Source organism: Lithobates pipiens, unplaced genomic scaffold (assembly GCF_037356315.1).
Source record: "Lithobates pipiens isolate NorthernLeopardFrog02 unplaced genomic scaffold, aLitPip1_a1.2 Scaffold_3, whole genome shotgun sequence".
In the NCBI taxonomy this organism is placed as follows: domain Eukaryota; kingdom Metazoa; phylum Chordata; class Amphibia; order Anura; family Ranidae; genus Lithobates; species Lithobates pipiens.
The window spans coordinates 276767743-276785440 of record NW_027507790.1 but is presented as its reverse complement, the minus strand read 5'-3'; the positions used below and the strand labels follow the sequence as shown (position 1 = coordinate 276785440).

General features: G+C 44.4%; 1 protein-coding gene across 1 annotated transcript in view; it reads left to right on the top strand.

Annotated features, from left to right (window-relative positions):
• The window catches only part of LOC143941279 (vomeronasal type-2 receptor 26-like), an 82766-nt gene extending 77584 nt beyond the window's left edge, over positions 1–5182 (top strand). The window contains exon 7 of the mRNA XM_077463316.1: positions 4288–5182. Coding sequence (XP_077319442.1) covers positions 4288–5180 — 893 coding nt within the window. The 3' untranslated portion in view covers positions 5181–5182. The remainder of the gene's footprint in view (positions 1–4287) is intronic.
• The last annotated feature ends 12516 nt before the right edge of the window (positions 5183–17698 follow it).

The following is a 17698-nucleotide window of genomic DNA, read 5'->3' as shown; positions in this document are numbered from 1 at the left end:
GTCCCGGGGACCTTATTAGGTTTGTCACCTAAACCAAGCACTGGACTGGGGACCCCAGTCTCTTTAACCACCTTTGTTTGAGCCCTGGTCAGGATCTCTGCTGCTTTCAGGTCCACACATGGCCCTTCCACCTCATGTGGTTTTTCTACTGGTGCAGTATACACGCCCTTCACCAACTGACCAGCACCACACTGGACCATAGCAGCAGAAATGCTTCCCATCTGGCTGTTAGGAGGTGTAACCACAGGCAATTTAGGCTTATTTTCAACTTCTCCAACGTCTGTCTCAAATATTTCTTCTGGATCTAATCTAGCAGCATACGTAGCGGCAACTTTTATCAAAAGTAGCAAATTTAGGAATAAACCATTCCTGTCCTGTTTTGCTTTGCTCTGTACAGCCTGCCATACAGTGCTCCACCTAGTGGTACTGCGCAGTACCAGCCCATCAGACTGTGGAGGAGACACACTAGTATAGATTGGCTGTACATCCCAAAGTTCAAGCATCTCTTTTAATGCTTTGGTTAATAACCAGACCCTTGACTCCAGACCTAAGTCCTTCCTGGGGATTTTCATGACACTGGGGATGCAGAGAGACTCACTTGCTGAGACTTGAAAAGTTGCAATGGTTAACGGAACCTCCTCCCGGTTGGAGGTAAACACAGCCTGGTGCTCCACCAGAGCGCTGCCAATTGCTGGACTCATACCCAACTTCTCAGGCTCAGCATCAGTGAACTGCTCCAGAACATTATCAGTGACGTCACGTTGCCACTCCATGTCAACCTCAGTTTTGTGGGTCACGGACAATGTCTCTGCTGTGCCCTTATTTGGTTCATCCTGCTCACCAGGGTTAACTCCTGCAGCAGCCACCGCGCCCTCAGGTACAGGCTGTTCTGCAGCCCCTCCTGCTGGTCCAGCAGAAACCGTGTCCACCTTATCTTTGTGCATAAAAGCCTTATCTATCAGGGAGATAAGATTTTTGCTCCAACTATCCCAATCTGTTGTATGTGTGCTCCCTTCTGCGGTACTCCTCAGCACCGATCCTTCTGCCCAAGGAGACACACAAGAACAGACTGGCTTAGCTGCAGACTCATTACACCAGTCATTGTAAATCATGTCAGACTGTGGTAGCACAGGTTGCAATACACCATATTCACCACCTTTCTCTGCTTGCATTTCATAAGCCTCACACACTTTTGCATTTTTCACAGGTTGTGTTAATCCACCATTTACCTGCACATTTTTAGTACTAGCAGCTTGCACTAACACATTACTATTACACGGTACAGTTCCATTCTGTCCCACCAGAGTGACATCGCAGTTGTCCAGGGCAACCTATGACTCCAACACATGAAGTTCCCTGGAGATTCCTGTGGACAACTGTGCTGTCTTACCACCAGTTGCTACAGGCAACGGCCCATTTTTGATAACCCCAGGTTCTTTCAGAGCAAAAGTTTTCCCAACAGCATTAAACTTTTCATTAACAGTAACACTTATAGCATTTTTCGCATTTGTAGGCTGTCCTAGCCCATGGTCAACTTGAGCCTGATAGTCATTAGACACAACACTTTTAGTCATCAACACAGGTTCTATTTGGATTTTAACCCTTGCATTCCCACTATATAGGGAAAAGTCATTCTCAAGTGCACATTCAGTGGCCCCACTAACTGGGGTCACTCTCACATCATCATGGACAGTCTCGTAACCAGTCCTTTTATACATGAAATCAGCAGTTCCAGCCATCATTTCATTAAAGACAGTCTTACCCACCGCAGTAGTTGGGGTCACCATCTTCATTTGAGTACGTCGTCTTATGCACCAGTCCTCTGCTGCACTTTTACTGGCCAACTCCTCCTGGTGGTCATGGGATGAAACTACAGCAGGCATCTCCCACCGTTTAGCACCCCCTGCAGGCACAACAGGAAACTTCTTGTTGCTAGGGGTGACTGCAAACATATTTTCACCGGAATCTGGGCCTACAGACAAAACTTTCTCAGCAACATTATCTCCAGCCGTATTCCACAACCTAGGGCAAGAAAACATGCCATGCCCCAGCTGGCCACATTCCAGGCATGGTACTGGACGATTTTTTCCCAAAGCGATTCTCTCCTGGTGATTCCCAGCTGGCCGGAATGCACAGGCCTCTTTGTGGGGACACTGAACCAAACCTCTACTGCAGCTCCTTTCAGGCATAAATTTCAATCCGGTTGCCATGGGAGACCGCACTCTCCCAGCAGAACTTTGCTGGCTCTCTCCAACATGATAAATTGGCTTTTCCTTAAGCCACTTTCCACGATCCTTATTAGACATAGCCCATGGTACAGAGACAGCCCGACTGGCTTCCTTTGCGTTGCTATGGGCAACCACTCTCATCCTCAGCCTTTGATCAGCCTCTCTCCTTGCATATAGCATGGGCTTCTCTCTGCTGGATCCCGTCTCATGCTGTGACACATTCACATCTTTCACAATAGCGGTTTTAACTGCATCAGCTTTGCCAGGGGCAACAACAGCCCTCTTCCAGTTATGGACATCCAGCGTCTTTCCCCTTGCACTGAGGGTTGGCTTCCTTTCCTCTGTAGCTTGGTTCAGTGCTGCTAAATGCCGTTTGCACCAATCCACTGCAGATTCAAATGCTGGTGGACTCTCCATAACAGCAGTCACCTGTGCACTCATTGCACCAGTGTTGCTAGGGACAACCCCCAGCCCTTTTTCTCCTTGATACACTCTGATCAGGTATGTATGGGGCTCGTTCGGGCGGTAACAACCCCTCCAACCACAGAGCTCTGTCTCTTTTAAAGCAAGTTGCTTTTCTCTTCGTGCAAGCTTTCCTCACCTGCACATTGCACACACTGATTGTGCTGTCTCATGCACACAAACACAGTTCATAGCAAGAGAAAAAAAAAATTTGACTTTTCTTTCACAGGTACACCACCTGCAACATGCAATGCCTTTTGCCTGGCTTGAATAGTTCCTGACTTGAACTTACTGTAGAGCAAGGACCCGGATTCCACCGTCTTGTGCCCGCATTCGAACACCACTTGTAATATTTGGGGGTTATTTTAGCTTAAAGGTAGAGCTTACCAGTGAGCTGAGTCCACGCCAGATATGCCGTTTTAAGGGCTTGTAGGCCCACTTTTATTAAAGAAAGAAAAGTCCGATAACAAAATAGTTGCCCACACAGGGGTTTCAGCTTTCCACAGCAATAATGTAAGTAGAACCAAAAATACCAAGCCATCTGGCTCTCTTTAGCAGCACTGCTTCTCAGACTAATGCTGCAGCCCTCTCGGCTCTGTAACCGAGTTCCTGTACACCCAGTACCTCAGCACTCTTTAACAGCTTCTCTTTCAGCCCACAAGCTTGGACCCTCTGTCTACTCTGACAGACCGACCTGTGCAGACATGCACACTTCTTCTCCCTTACACGCCTGGACTCCTCGGGAGGGTGGAGCCCAGAACCATGGTGTTGGCTTTGTTTTAAGCCCAAGACCCACTTGTGCAATCATCCAGCCAGACTGCTGGCTGGTCCCAAAACCCGGTCCCAGGATTGGAGATTCCGTACTACCACAGGGGCCTAAATTACAAATCTAATTTCCTGACTACCTATCACATTTTTTGAGACCATGGAGCACCAGGACAATGGAAACACCCACAAAATAACCACATTTTGTAAATTAAACACCTACCTGTGGTTTTATTAGTGAGCTTTTTGGCAGAGGATGAGTGGGACTGGTGTCTCGTAGGAACATGGTCTATAAACAGGACACAGTCAGTACAGGCAGCAGGCTGACCTGCAGGAAGCAGGCAGGAACATGATCCATAAACATGCCAGGGTCATTACAGGTAGCAGGCAGAGACATGGTCAATACAGAAAAGTATTGGTCCAGGCAGCAGGCAGGAACATCATCCATAAACAGGTCAGGTTCATTTTATGCATCAGGCAGAAGCGTGGTCAGTTTTGGTGGCAGACAGAGGTATGGTTAATTAACAGGCCAATCAGAAGGACCAATCATAGAGCCCATCTGCTGATCAGCGATGCATTGTGTCCAAGGGACACGGACATCGTAGGAGTGAGCCAATGCGCCAATAAATTATATATTTAGGTCATATATTCGATTATAATTTATATTTTTATTATATTTATATTTGTATTATATTTACAGTATATTATATGTATTATATTCTCTTTTCTTTCCCCACAGTGCACTGATAGAAATCCCATTGCTAGCTATGAGACAACACAAAACAATTCGCTGACCCCAATTTTCATTGTGTTTTTATTGTTCTTCCTGCAGACAGTGAAAACTGCATGAAATGTCCTGATGATGAATGGCCAAATGAGAAGAAGGATCGGTGTGTTCCAAAATTTATAGAATTTCTCTCCTACACTGATGATCCCATTGTTGTAGTATTTTTAGCTGTCTCCATCCTCTGTTGTCTTCTTACTGGTTTCATATTGGGGATATTTATACATTACCGGGACACCCCCATTGTTAAAGCTAATAACCGGAACCTGAGCTATCTTCTCCTGGTCTCCATCATGCTGAGCTTCCTCTGTGTCTTCTTGTTCCTCGGCCATCCAGTAGATGTGACCTGCATGCTGCGTGTGACCTCTTTTGGTGTCATCTTCTCAGTTTCCATCTCTTCTCTACTTGCCAAAAGTATCATGGTGTGTATTGCTTTTAAAGCCACCAAACCTGGGAGTCCATGGAGGAGATGGATGGGAACCAAACTGCCCAATTTTATCATTTGTGTCTTCTCACTGGTTCAAATCATAATCTGTGTCACTTGGTTGTCTATTTCTCCCCCCTTCCAGGATCAGGACACTCACTCTTATCAGGGGAAGATCATCATTCAGTGTAATGAGGGTTCAGTTATCGGCTTCTACTCTGTCCTGGGATATATGGGGCTTCTGGCAGCTGTGAGTTTCATTATAGCCTTTTTAGCCAGGACATTACCGGACAGTTTTAATGAGGCCAAGTACATCACCTTCAGCATGCTGGTGTTCTGCAGTGTCTGGATTGCCATGATCCCGGCCTATCTGAGCACCAGAGGGAAATACATGGTGGCTGTGGAGGTTTTTGCTATAATGGCCTCAAGTTCTGGACTTCTTGGCTGTATATTTTTCCCAAAATGTTACATAATTCTGATCAGACCTGATCTGAATACAAAAACAATTATTCACTAATATGTATGGAGCACCAGTAGTTACAGCATTATCTCCATCATTGGTAATTTTAGTATTTTCCTAGTGTATTGAGAATGAACACTGTTAAATATAAACACTTAATACTTACCTCTCCAATAGATGGTAAACCTATGTTTTGCTTTGCACACCGCTAGTATCGCACACTCTCATGCTGGGTGTTGTGGTTCCTCCCATCAGCCATTAATTCACTGCAGAACAATGTAGTCACTTAGTGAGGAGTAACCTCAATGATCAGAGGGGCACAAATTATCCAAATCATCCTAATGTGTCCAATACCAGAGCCACCCATCACTCTTCAAGAGAGAGAAGATTTCACTCACCACCTTTCCAGAAGATAAATATTAAACATGTTCTTTTATAAGCTGCTTGTTATGTATTTTTAGTGTCAGGATCACTTTACATATATTGTATGTAGATGTATCCACTAAATTAATAAATACATTTTGCTGGTGTAGTGAAATATATTAGTAAAAAAATCCATTCTAGTTAAAGTTGATGAGAGCATCTTCTTAGGAAGTCCACATTTTAAATGATAAGTTGAGTTCATTTTAAAGAATATGTTCTTTATAGGACCTAATAAAAAATCTGTCTCCTTGTATCAATGTCTTTGTAAACTGCTGCCACAAGGTAGTATTCGGCTTCCCCATACAATGCTGCAGAGACAACACTCCTAGCCCAGACCTTGCCAGATCCTGGGTATGAAAACTTTTAAAGCTAAAACAGGTTCCAGGTGCTCATTGATCAATCATAAGATATATTATGGAGAAGACATTAAATGTTAGAATTATGTAAGGCTAATATAGTTACATAGTTACACAGTTCCATAGTAGGTGAGGTTGAAAAAATACAAAGTCCATCAAGTCCAACCCATGTGTGTGATTATATGTCAGTATTACATTGTATATCCCTGTATGTTGTGGTCGTTCTGGTGTTTATCTAATAGTTTCTTGAAACTATCAATGCCCCTCACTGAGTCCACCACCTGTAGAAGGGAATTACACATCCTTGCCGCTCTTACAGTAAAGTAACCTCTACGTAGTTTAAGGTTAAACCTCTTTTCTTCTATTTTTAATGAGTGGCCACGAGTCTTGTTAAACTTCCTTTTGTGAAAAAGTTTTATCCCTATTGTGGGGTCACCAGTATAATATTTCTATATTGAAATCATATCCCTTCTCAAGCGTCTCTTCTCCAAAGAGAATAAGTTCAGTGCTTGCAACCTTTCCTCATAATTAATATCCTCCAGACCCTTTATCAACTTTGTTGCCCTTCTTTATACTCGCTCCATTTCCAGTAAATCCTTCCTGAGGACTGGTGCCCAGAGCATACTCCAGGTGCGGAGTCTTGTAGAGCGGGAGAATTATCGTTTTATGTCTGGAGTTGATCCCCTTTTTATTGCACGTCAATATTCTGTTTGCTTTGTTAGCAGCAGCTTGGCATTGCATGCTATTGCTGAGCCTATCATCTACTAGGACCTCCAGGTCCTTTTCCATCCTAGATTCCCCCAGAGGTTCTCCCCCTAGTGTATATATTGCATTGCTATTTTTGCCGCCCAAATGCATTATTTTACATTTTTCCACATTGAACATATGTTTTCCACATATCCACATATGTTTTGAAATGAATGCTCTTACTCATAAGGGCCCCATAATAGGGCATTTATGCCATCTCCAAGATCTTCTAGTCAGATGTGTCAAACAAAAAGCTAAACAGATTAGGAAATTACACTCCTCCCAGTCCCTTCCTATAAGTATTCAAATCATGCACACTAAGAACAATGCGGCATAAAAAAAAAAAAATACAAATAAAGCCCACGAATATTATATATTATTAATCAATATTTCTCAAGTAAATATAATCACATTTGCATAAAAACTATTAAATGTCCAAAAAAATCCCAAACAGTGTAAGGCCGCGTACACACGGGCGGATTGTCTGCCCAACTAAGTTCGTCAGACAATCCGACAGACAGTCCGTTCAACTTTTGAATGAACGGACTTGACCACACACGATGAACAGACAGTCCGCTGAAAACTTGCGCGATGACGTGTACAGCACGTACGACGGGACTAGAAAAACGACGTCCAATACACTGCAATGCAACCTTCGGCCGTGTAAATCCTTTCTGAGCATGCGCCATACTTAGTCCATCCAACTTGCCTACACACGAGCGGACTGTCCGCTGAAACCAAGTTTGGACGGACAAAACCAAGTTTGGACGGACAAAATTACGGAAATTCCGAAAGACAAAGTCCGTCAGACTGTCCGCTGAAAAAGTCCGCTGAAGCCCACACACGAGCGGATTGTCCGCTGAAACACGGTTCAGCGGACTAAGTTGGGCAGACAATCCGCCCGTGTGTACGCGGCCTTAGATGAATAAATTGATCTCCTGAAACCCCCTCCTGAAAGAAGAGCTGTAAGAAAGGGAAGCAATGCAGAAAAAAATATTGATACTTGCCTGGCAAAGGTGATGGCTACAAGGAATAACACCTAGGTGAGTAGAGAGAGGGATGTCTATAATGGGTTACAAAGACCATTTCTGAAGGCCAGAGGGCACTAGATTTCCATGGATAAACTGATTAGTGGACCCTCTGTGCTATCTGCACATTGGAGAGGCTGGGAGCCTTTCAAAGGACCAAGGCACAGAGTCTAAACACACACCAGATCTTCATCAAAGACCCTGCAAAAGGAAAAAATGTGACCTTTGAAAGTCTGAGAGCCAAACGCTGGTCCAGACTCCATAATTTTACAACCCGCTATCACTGTTTTGTTATGGTTGTATTATTTAAAAAAAAAAATTCAAAATATTTTTAGAATTTATCTTTTTAATATATTTTTTACATTATTTTGACTTTTTTCACGTAAGACTGTTCTTACCTTGATCAAGCAAACTGTGGCAGGGAAGGCCAGGCTACAACTAAAAGGATTTCAAGGGACCTTTGGATTAGAGAGGGCAAGGATGTACCATTGGCTGGATGTGACCAGTAGGCACTTGAGGTACTAGACAGCCCTGCTTCACATGTCATGTAATGCCCTGTACACACGACTGGACTTTTTGTCGGACTGAACTCCGAAAGACTTTTCGACTGAGTTCCACCGAAACTGACTTGCCTACACATGATCACACCAAAGTCCACCCGTCTAGTATGCGGTGACGTACAGCAAGTCCGATGAAACTATAAAACAGAAGTTCAATAGCTTGTGCGCCACACTTTGGGCTCCTTCAGCTAATTTCGTGTTTACCTTTTGTGTTAGTAGAAGTTTGGGGAGAGATGATTTGCGCTTTTCAGATCGTTTAACTGCTGTTCAGTTTGTGCTTGTGAGGTTTGTATCTGTTCTTCAGTGCGTGTAGTCAGTTCGTATCTGTATTTTGCAGTGCGTTCTGGTCTGCTCGTTGCTGATTTCCAGCTCGCTCTTCACAGGACTTGTTGTTCTTCAGTGCGTTCTGTTAAGTTCGTTCTGACCAGCTGACTGTTTTGAAGCCATGTTGCATGTACATACTCGTCGTAGAGTTCGTGCTTTGCTTGGACTTGGTGTTGTAGTTCATTCTTCAACTCAAGACCAGTCCATGAGCAGGGTGGGGAGGAGTTCATGGACGAAGAATTAGTTACTCCAGCGTGAACAATTCTCTCACATGCCTTTACTTTGTGAGATCCGGGAGAATAATCCTGATGATTTCAGGAACTTTCTCAGGATGACGGACCCCGTTTTTCACCGTCTGTTGGCTTTACTGACCCCTTATATCAGCAGGCAGGATAACTGCATTAAGCAAGCCATCACTCCGAAGCAGAGGCTAGTCGCCACATTGTGGTACTTGGCGACTGGGTGAAGCCTTCAGGACCTAAAGTTCTCGACAGGCATCTCCCCCCAGGCTCTGGGGGTCACTATCCCAGAGACCTGTTCTGCCATTATTCAGGTCATGCAGAAAGACTATATTAAGGTAAGATTTTTCCTTTAACATCACATTTTATTGTATTTAATGTTTGCTAATGTATTGTATTTCTTTCCTCAACCCCTAATTACCATGATTGCAATATGATGTGAATGTCCCCTCTGTCCTCATGCATGCTGTAATCTTTTAATGCTCCTTTTTTGTCCCTCATGCATATTTGCCTTCACTAACCTCCCCAGCATACTATGCTGGGCCCATATCCACCTAGTCTAGTCACTTAACAATGCATTTTGTCAACTCCATTGCAGTTCTTTAGCCAAACACCCCCTAAAATGTGTCCAAATGGACTCTGTGTCCTTAAATTAATTTGGAATTTTATATTTTAGTCTTTTTACCACTTCAGCCCTGGAAGGATTTACTCCCTTGCTGACCAGAGCACGTTTTGCGATTTGACACTGCATCGCTAAAACTGACAATTGCGTGGTCATGGGATGTGGCTCCCAAAGAAATTTGACGTCCTTTTTTTCCCACAAATAGAGCTTTCTTTTGGTGGTTGTTCAATAAATAATGAAAAAGATAAAGTACAGCGCTTGTTCAATAAATAATGTTATTTATTTATTTTTTCTTTGCATTTCTGTGCCCAGTATCTGGGTTATGGTGTTCAGCCCGCTGTTAGTTGTTTCAGTTTAACTGAGCGTGGATATTTACCTACTTACATTCTCTTGGTGGTATTTGATCACCTCTGCATTTAAATTTTTTGCGCTATAAATAAAAAAGAGCAACAATTTTGAAAAAATTTTGCTATAATAAATATCCCCCAAAGAATATGAAAAATATTTTTTTCCCTCAGTTTAGGCCAATAGTATTCTTCTACATATTTTTTTAATAAAAAAATCGCAATAAGCGTTTATTGATTGGTTTGCACAAAAGTAATAGCGTCTACAAAATAGGAGATCGTTTTATGGCATTTTTTATTAATAATTTTTAATTTACTAGTAATGGCGGTGATCAGCAATTTTTATCATGACAGCGACATTATGGCAGACACATCTGACAATTTTGACACATTTTTGGGAACATTGGCATTAATACAGTAACTATAAAATTGCATTGATTACTGTAAAAATGGCACTGGCATTGAAGGGGTTAACCACTAGGGGGCAGGGAGGGGTTAAGTGTGTCCTGGGGGAGTGTTTCTAATTGTCTAGGGGATGAGCTAGCAGTGACACGACGTGTGTTTTTACTAGGCAGAATGGGGAGATGTTGTTTACATCGGCATCTCCTGTTCTTCAGCTCCGTGACACGATCTGGGGTATCCCAGTGGTGATCGAGTGCACAGGTCCCGCGGGCAATGTCGCGGAACTCGTGGCAGGCATGCGTGCACATGACGGGGATTTCAAAGTAACATACGGGTATGTTACTTTGCCTAGCCGTGCCATTCTGCCGACTTATATTTGCTGACAGTGGTCGGCAAGTGGTTAAATAATAATTCGCAAAATTATTAGACTGATGTTGTTCAAGAATGATTTTTGTGTAATGTGCTTGCAATGTTAAGTGCAAAAGTACTTATATTTTTTTTTTCTTGCTTGACTCCCCAGTTTCCTTCAATGCCACAGGAATGGCAGGGCTATAAGGGGTTTCATAGTATCATGTTAATGGCAGTGGTGTCGGCACAATATGAGTTTCTGTATGTGGACGTGGGGAAGAATGGCCGGATGTCGGATGGTGGAGTCTTCGCCCAGATGAAGTTCTACCAGCATCTCCAGACTGGTGCCACCTGATGCAGAGAACGTAGAAGGACTCCCCTTTGTATTCATCGCAAATGAAGTCTTCAGTCTGGGAGAGCACCTGATGAGGCCATTTCCCCAAAGGACCCTCAGCCCAGAGAGGATGATTTTTAACTACCGGCTGGCCAGAGCGAGAAGAGTTGTGGAGAATACCTTTGGAATAGGGATGAGCTTCGCGTTCGAGTCAAACATACGTTCGACTCGAACATCGGCTGTTCGTTATGGGCTGTTCGTGCCAAATTCATGTAGCGCTCATGGCCCACAATGCACTGCGCAATCGCAGTGCATTGCTGGTTAATGATTGGCCAAGCATGCACTGTGACCCCGCATGCTTGGCCAATCACAGCGCCGGCAGCGAGGAGAGCCATGATTGGCCACAGGCAGGATGCCTGTGGCCAATCATAGCTCAGGCTGTGTAGTACACGCCCCACACTATATAAGGCCGCCAGCGCGGCGGCCTTGTGTGGTGTGTTGGCATCTGTAGGAGTTAGTGGGTGTTCTGTGTACCTTCAACACAGTATACACCATTCGTTATCGGCCGATTTTGTGTTCTTGCTCTTCTGTAGTGGGTGTTGTCTGCGTGCCTTGATCGCAGTATACATCATTATATCCACCTATATAGCTAGCTATATTGCTCTTTTTTAATAGAGCTTGCAGTCAGTTGTAGGAGATTGTGCGTGCTGTCTGCGTGCCCTGACCGCAGTATACACAGTTATATCCACCTATATATCTAGCTATATTGCTCTTTTTTAATAGGGCTTGCAGTCAGTTGTAGGAGATTGTGCGTGCTGTCTGCGTGCCCTGACCACAGTATACACCGTTATATCCACCTATATAGCTAGCTATATTGCTCTTTTTTAATAGAGCTTGCAGTCAGTTGTAGGAGATTGTGCGTGCTGTCTGCGTGCCCTGACCGCAGTATACAACGTTATATCCACCTATATAGCTAGCTATCTTGCTCTTTTTTAATAGAGCTTGCAGTCAGTTGAAGGAGATTGTGCGTGCTGTCTGCGTGCCCTGACCGCAGTATACACCGTTATATCCACCTGTATAGCTAGCTATCTTGCTCTTTTTTAATAGAGCTTGCAGTCATTTGTAGGAGATTGTGCGTGCTGTCTGCGTGCCCTGACCGCAGTATACACCGTTATATCCACCTATATAGCTAGCTATCTTGCTCTTTTTTAATAGAGCTTGCAGTCAGTTGTAGGAGATTGTGCGTGCTGTCTGCGTGCCCTGACCGCAGTATACAACGTTATATCCTTTATTTATATTAATTTTTAGTTATGTTTATTTTATTAGATATAAGGTCCCCATCTTTCAGAGATTGGTGATACTTTCTTTGTGAACACTATATGTATGGTCATTTATTTTTATTTATTTTTTATAATAGTTATTTATGTCATTTATTTTCCCATCATTTATTTAGCACTATTGGCGCTGCTCTTTTTTATTTTTTATATTTGCATTTGAGTGTCTGTATCTCACTTTGAGCCGCTGCCTATTATTTATTTATTTTTAGTATTATTGTTTATTTTAATCATCCTGCACCCAAGCGCAGTTTACACATTTTTTCCATATCTAGTTCTGATACTCTTTACTGCAGCTGGGTTATTATTGAGAACCATCAGGTTTTTTCCTCATAGAGTTTTTCTATTATGGACATCTTTGACTTTAGAGCCACTAAAGTGGTGGATGTTGATGGAGTGTTCGAAGTGTATAGGGATGATGAAGGAGATTTAGGGGGGATGTTTGTTAGATTAAAAAACCTCATGGTTTCTGAGAATCATACTAAATGGGATATTGCCTATTTAGAAACTTATATCAAACATGGAATGGTCCCCAGAAGCCTGAGGTGGGAGGTAGCCCCCCAAAAAGGTGATATTGAACTGGAAGAATGGTTCAAGTATTTTAATTCAGCTGGAGTGGCCTTTCTGAGATTTTTGGTTGGTAGAAAAACGGCCAAATTATCTAAAATTGATGATGAAATCAAAGGTCTCCAAGTTAATCTCACTTCAGCTAAAGGTAGATCTTCCCAAGTCTAGTGATATGGAAGTTACAGCCACCCAACCGGAAAGGTTGGCAGGTGATAGGTGCCCTCCACCTACACAACCTCCTGGCTCTAAACGTATATACCCTGTCAACCAAACCCAACAGAATATGATCCATCATTCTTACCAATCCCCGCGAAGGGGGCGTGGTAATAATAGAGGGTCAGTCCCTCATCGGGGAGCTTGGAGACCTCCGGGCCCCCCGAGACCTCCTAATAGTTATGTCAATGGGAATACAACTTATCCCCTGCCCTACATTGGGAATCACCCTCCACGAGGGAGAGATCAGGGTCATTACCCTAACCAAAGAGGACGTGGTCCACCTGTATACTACCAAGACAGATGGAACCACCCCATTGATAATGAATATCATTATGGATCTTATACACAGGAAAATGTAGGAGGCTACCCTGAATGGGATTATAATGTTCCCACTAGAAATGCCTTCTTTCCATTGAGAGATCTTAATGGTCCCGAGAGTGAATGTAACCTACCACCCCCATTTTCTTTTGGGGAAGGTGCCTCACTGGCTGGATCCCGGCAGACCCCAGGTGCGACCCCTTTGGAGAGAGGCCCTCTGGGGCTGTTGGGCCCTAGTAGCTGGGGTTTTCCCAAACCCACACAGGGCACCAAAAGGCTGGGAGAAAGAGGAGAGGAACCAGAGGGGGGAGGAGAAGGAGAACAGCAAAAAAGGCCCAGGATGTAGTAGGGAAGGGGATCTTTAATCTGAGTTCCAAAACCTTATCAATATCCGAACAATCCATTTTATATAAGGGGTTGAAGTTTGTGCCTCCAACCAGTTTAGATAAATTCCGGACGTACATGGATGTTCATAAATTCGTAAGGAAACTCAATATAAAAAGATACATGGTTGGGTGTTCAACCAATAACCTAAAGGTTGTTTCCAATACTTCAACCTCACAGGTGACCCATTCGGGCTTAGCAAACGCTTCACTTTTTAACCCCCCAGGTACACTTCCACCCGCTCTTCGAGTATTTAGGGATCTAGTACTACAGGATCTTGATTCCCTTAAAATTAAAAAAACTAGGATGAATAAAAACCTACAGGAAGGGTTGGATTCCTTGTGCAATAGAAAAGATTTGGTCATTCGACCAGCTGATAAGGGTGGCGCAATAGTTGTTTTAGACCGTGCAGACTACTTATCAGAAATGAACAGGATTTTAGGTGACTCTGAGACTTATTTGGTCTTGCCCTTCGATCCTATAACACAATACAAAAAGGAGCTTGAAAGAATAATTGCCACAGGTCGTACGATGGGGATCCTGAACATGAAAGAGAGTTTATTCTTGATTCCACAGACCCCACGTACCCCTATTATGTATTATCTGCCCAAATTGCATAAAAATCCTATCTGCCCCCCGGGACGACCCATTGTCAGTGGGATAGATTCCATCACATCCCGGGTGGGCAGATATATTGATTTTTATTTGCAACCGTTGGTTAGGGTTACCCCTTCATATGTTAAAGATTCCAGACATATTATCAATATGCTAGGGACCATTCCAGCTAAATCTGGCATCTGGTTGGTTACAGCAGATGTTACATCCCTGTACACCATTATCCCACACCATCTGGGATTTGAAGCGGTTCAATCCTATTTAAATAGATATTTTCCGGCTTGCCAGTTGAACAAATCACTTTCATTATGAGTTTATTGGAATTTGCAGCCACACACAATTATTTTTGGTTTTGCAACCAATTTTATAGGCAAGTTAAGGGTGTAGCCATGGGGGCTAAATATGCCCCCAGCTTGGCGAACTTTTTTATGGCCCGATGGGAGGAGGACGTCATCTATGCTAAAAATGTACCCCAAATAGTCTTTTTACTTTCAAAATATTTTATTTTACGATAAAGGCACTTACATACGTATAACAGTATATAAACAAACTGCAGCAGGGAGGGCCTGCTGTCACAATGTAAGTAATGAAAACAGGAGACATTAGTGAAAGACAGACAATATCAAAAGGGTACAGTCGGCATGCCCTTCCTCATCGAGGGGCTACATGAAAATAGAGGTAAACGGAGGGTGACCCCCCAGGGAGAGCCCACCAAGTAGATCCATTAGGGGTAGCCCCCAGGAGCCCCCTTCCCGACACCCCTAAAAGGGAACTTGCTGTGCCAGGATGGGGGAGTATCCTCCCAGGCCCCCCCCTCTCAGAGGGATAAAGCAGTTGGAGGACCGTCCGCAGTGGGCACCGCAACATTAAATTGGACTGTATGGTGAACCTGTCAATTACAGCTCTGTTGAGCAAACCAAAAACTTAGAACGTCTAGAAGGACAGAGAAAAGAAGAGAGGAGGAGAAGAGGAGGACAGAGGGGTAAGGGGAGGTAAGCTATGTCCTGAAAGGGTGGAAGGTTATAGCTGGAGAACGTTTAGCATTCAATGTAAGAGGAGGCGCTTTAGGGGTGAGGTCTGATCATTAGAGAAGAGCCTGGGGGTACCCCAGGCAGCAGAGAGATTCCCATGTAACGGGCCCAAGGGTCCCACACCTTTCGGAATTTAGGTGTGGTATCTGACAGAATACCTGACAGTTTTTCTTGGGACATTATCCACGATATCTTCCTCTTAACTGCGAGGAAGGAGGGTCTGGGTTGCTTCCATGCGGAGGCAATCGCAATTTTGGCTCCTAATAGGATAAAATAAGTTAGTTTCTGAGTGTTACTAGACATCAAAGGAACAGGGGTATTGAGTAACGCAACCTCTGGAGTTCTCGGAACCCGGCAGCCTGTGACTAAGTAAATCAAGTTGAAGATTTTAGTCCAGAACGATCGAAGTCTAGGGCATTCCCACCAGATGTGGATCATGGAGCCACGAAGTTGGCACCCCCTGAAACATAAGGGGTTAGCCGTGGGATATATTTTGGCTAGCCTGACTGGAGTGAGGTACCACCTGGTTATCAATTTGATGCTAGCCTCCATTAGTGAGGTGTTTTGGATCCCACGAAAGGATCTGGCTAGGGCCAGCTGCCAGGTTTCAAGACTGCCAGAGGTCTGGAGATCAGATTCCCATGCCGTCATATAGGGGGATTTGCCCGTTGGGGAAGTGAGAGCCGCGTAGATCACTGAAATACCACCCCTCTGCTCCCCGATCCTACCACACCAGGCTTCATATTCAGTAAAGGAAGGAGGAAGGGGTTTGTTTTTCCAAAGTGAGTTCAAGAAGTGAGATATTTGTTGGAAGCGGAACCTCTCTGTGTCTGGTAGCTCTAAGTGTTCGATGCAATAAGCTAGGGAAATCGGACCCCTGGAATTGAAAAAGTGACCTATCCGGTATAGTCCCTTGTCCAACCACCATCTGAAGGCCGCAATGTCCAGACCAGGGGGAAAGTCATGATTACGGAACATGTGAGCAAGGGGTCTTAAAGTGGAGACTAGGGAAGGCTCTTTGCGAAGACCGTCCCATAGGGCGCAGGAGTGAGATAGGAATGGGGACATGATGGGCGGCCTGGCTTTGGGCGGGCACCATAATAGAAAATCTAGTGTAAAAGAGGGTACAGAACAGCGTTCTATGGACTGCCAATCCGGTTTCTCGTATTTGGAGTAGATCGAGGAGAGTTGGGCTAGGCGAGCTGCAAGGTAGTATTTGTGGAGGTTAGGCAAACCCAACCCCCCCTGCGTCTGTGCAGGAAGAGCGTGTTTTGCGGTAGATGGTATCCCTTATTACCCCAGATATATTTCAGTATTTTGCTTTGCAGAGAGCAAAGGTGGTCCTTCCGAACTGGTATTGGCAGGGCTCGAAAATAGTAGAGGATTTTGGGGAGAAGGGTCATTTTTATGGAGTTAATCCGGCCAAGCCAGGATAGTTCGTGTTTAGACCATGAGGAGAGATCAGTTTCCAGCTGTCTGTATAATTTGGGGTAATTGTGGGCATACAACATCTCTATTTTAGGTGTAAGGGAGATACCCAAGTATTGGATGGCAGTGTCACTCCATTGGAACGGAAAGGATTGTTTGAGTGAGAGGACTTGGTGGGTGGGGAGAGAAATATTCAATGCCACAGACTTGGAGTAATTAACCCTCAAGCCTGAGACCTTGGCAAAGTCGTCCAGTACCCGGGATAAGTTGGGCAGGGTTGTGAGGGGGGAAGTGAGGAACAACAGTATGTCGTCCGCGAAGAGTCCACATTTGTGCGTTTGACTACCGCATTGGACACCTCCAATGTCCATATTGTGGCGGACTGCGATCGCCAGTGTTTCAATGGCTATTGCAAATATGAGGGGGGATAGGGGGCACCCCTGTCTGGTCCCCCTGGTGATGGGAATTGGCTCAGAGAGGTATCCCTGCATTCGAATTTGGGCCCTCGGCTGGGAGTATAAGGCCCGTAATAAGCCCAGGAAACGAGCCCCAAATCCCCACCTGTCAAAGAGCTGGAAGATGTACTGCCATGAGACCGAGTCGAAAGCCTTCTGAATATCTAAGGAAAGGAGGAAGCCAGATTGTCCGGGTCCCCCTTCCCAATTAGACTGCAAAATGGAGATAATATCAATCGCCCTCCGAATTTGATCAGGTCCCTGTCTGCCGGGGATAAAACCAACTTGGTCCTTGTGGACGTAGCGTCCGATGAAGGAGGCTAGCCTATTGGCCATAACTTTCGTGAGAATTTTGAGATCATTATTAATAAGGGAAATCGGTCTGTAGTTGCTGACATCTTCCAAGTTCTTGCCAGGTTTGGGGATGACCGTGATATATGCCGTGTTAAGGTGGGGATCCAGGGGGTCTCCATTAGCTTTATGATTACCGAGATTGGCCA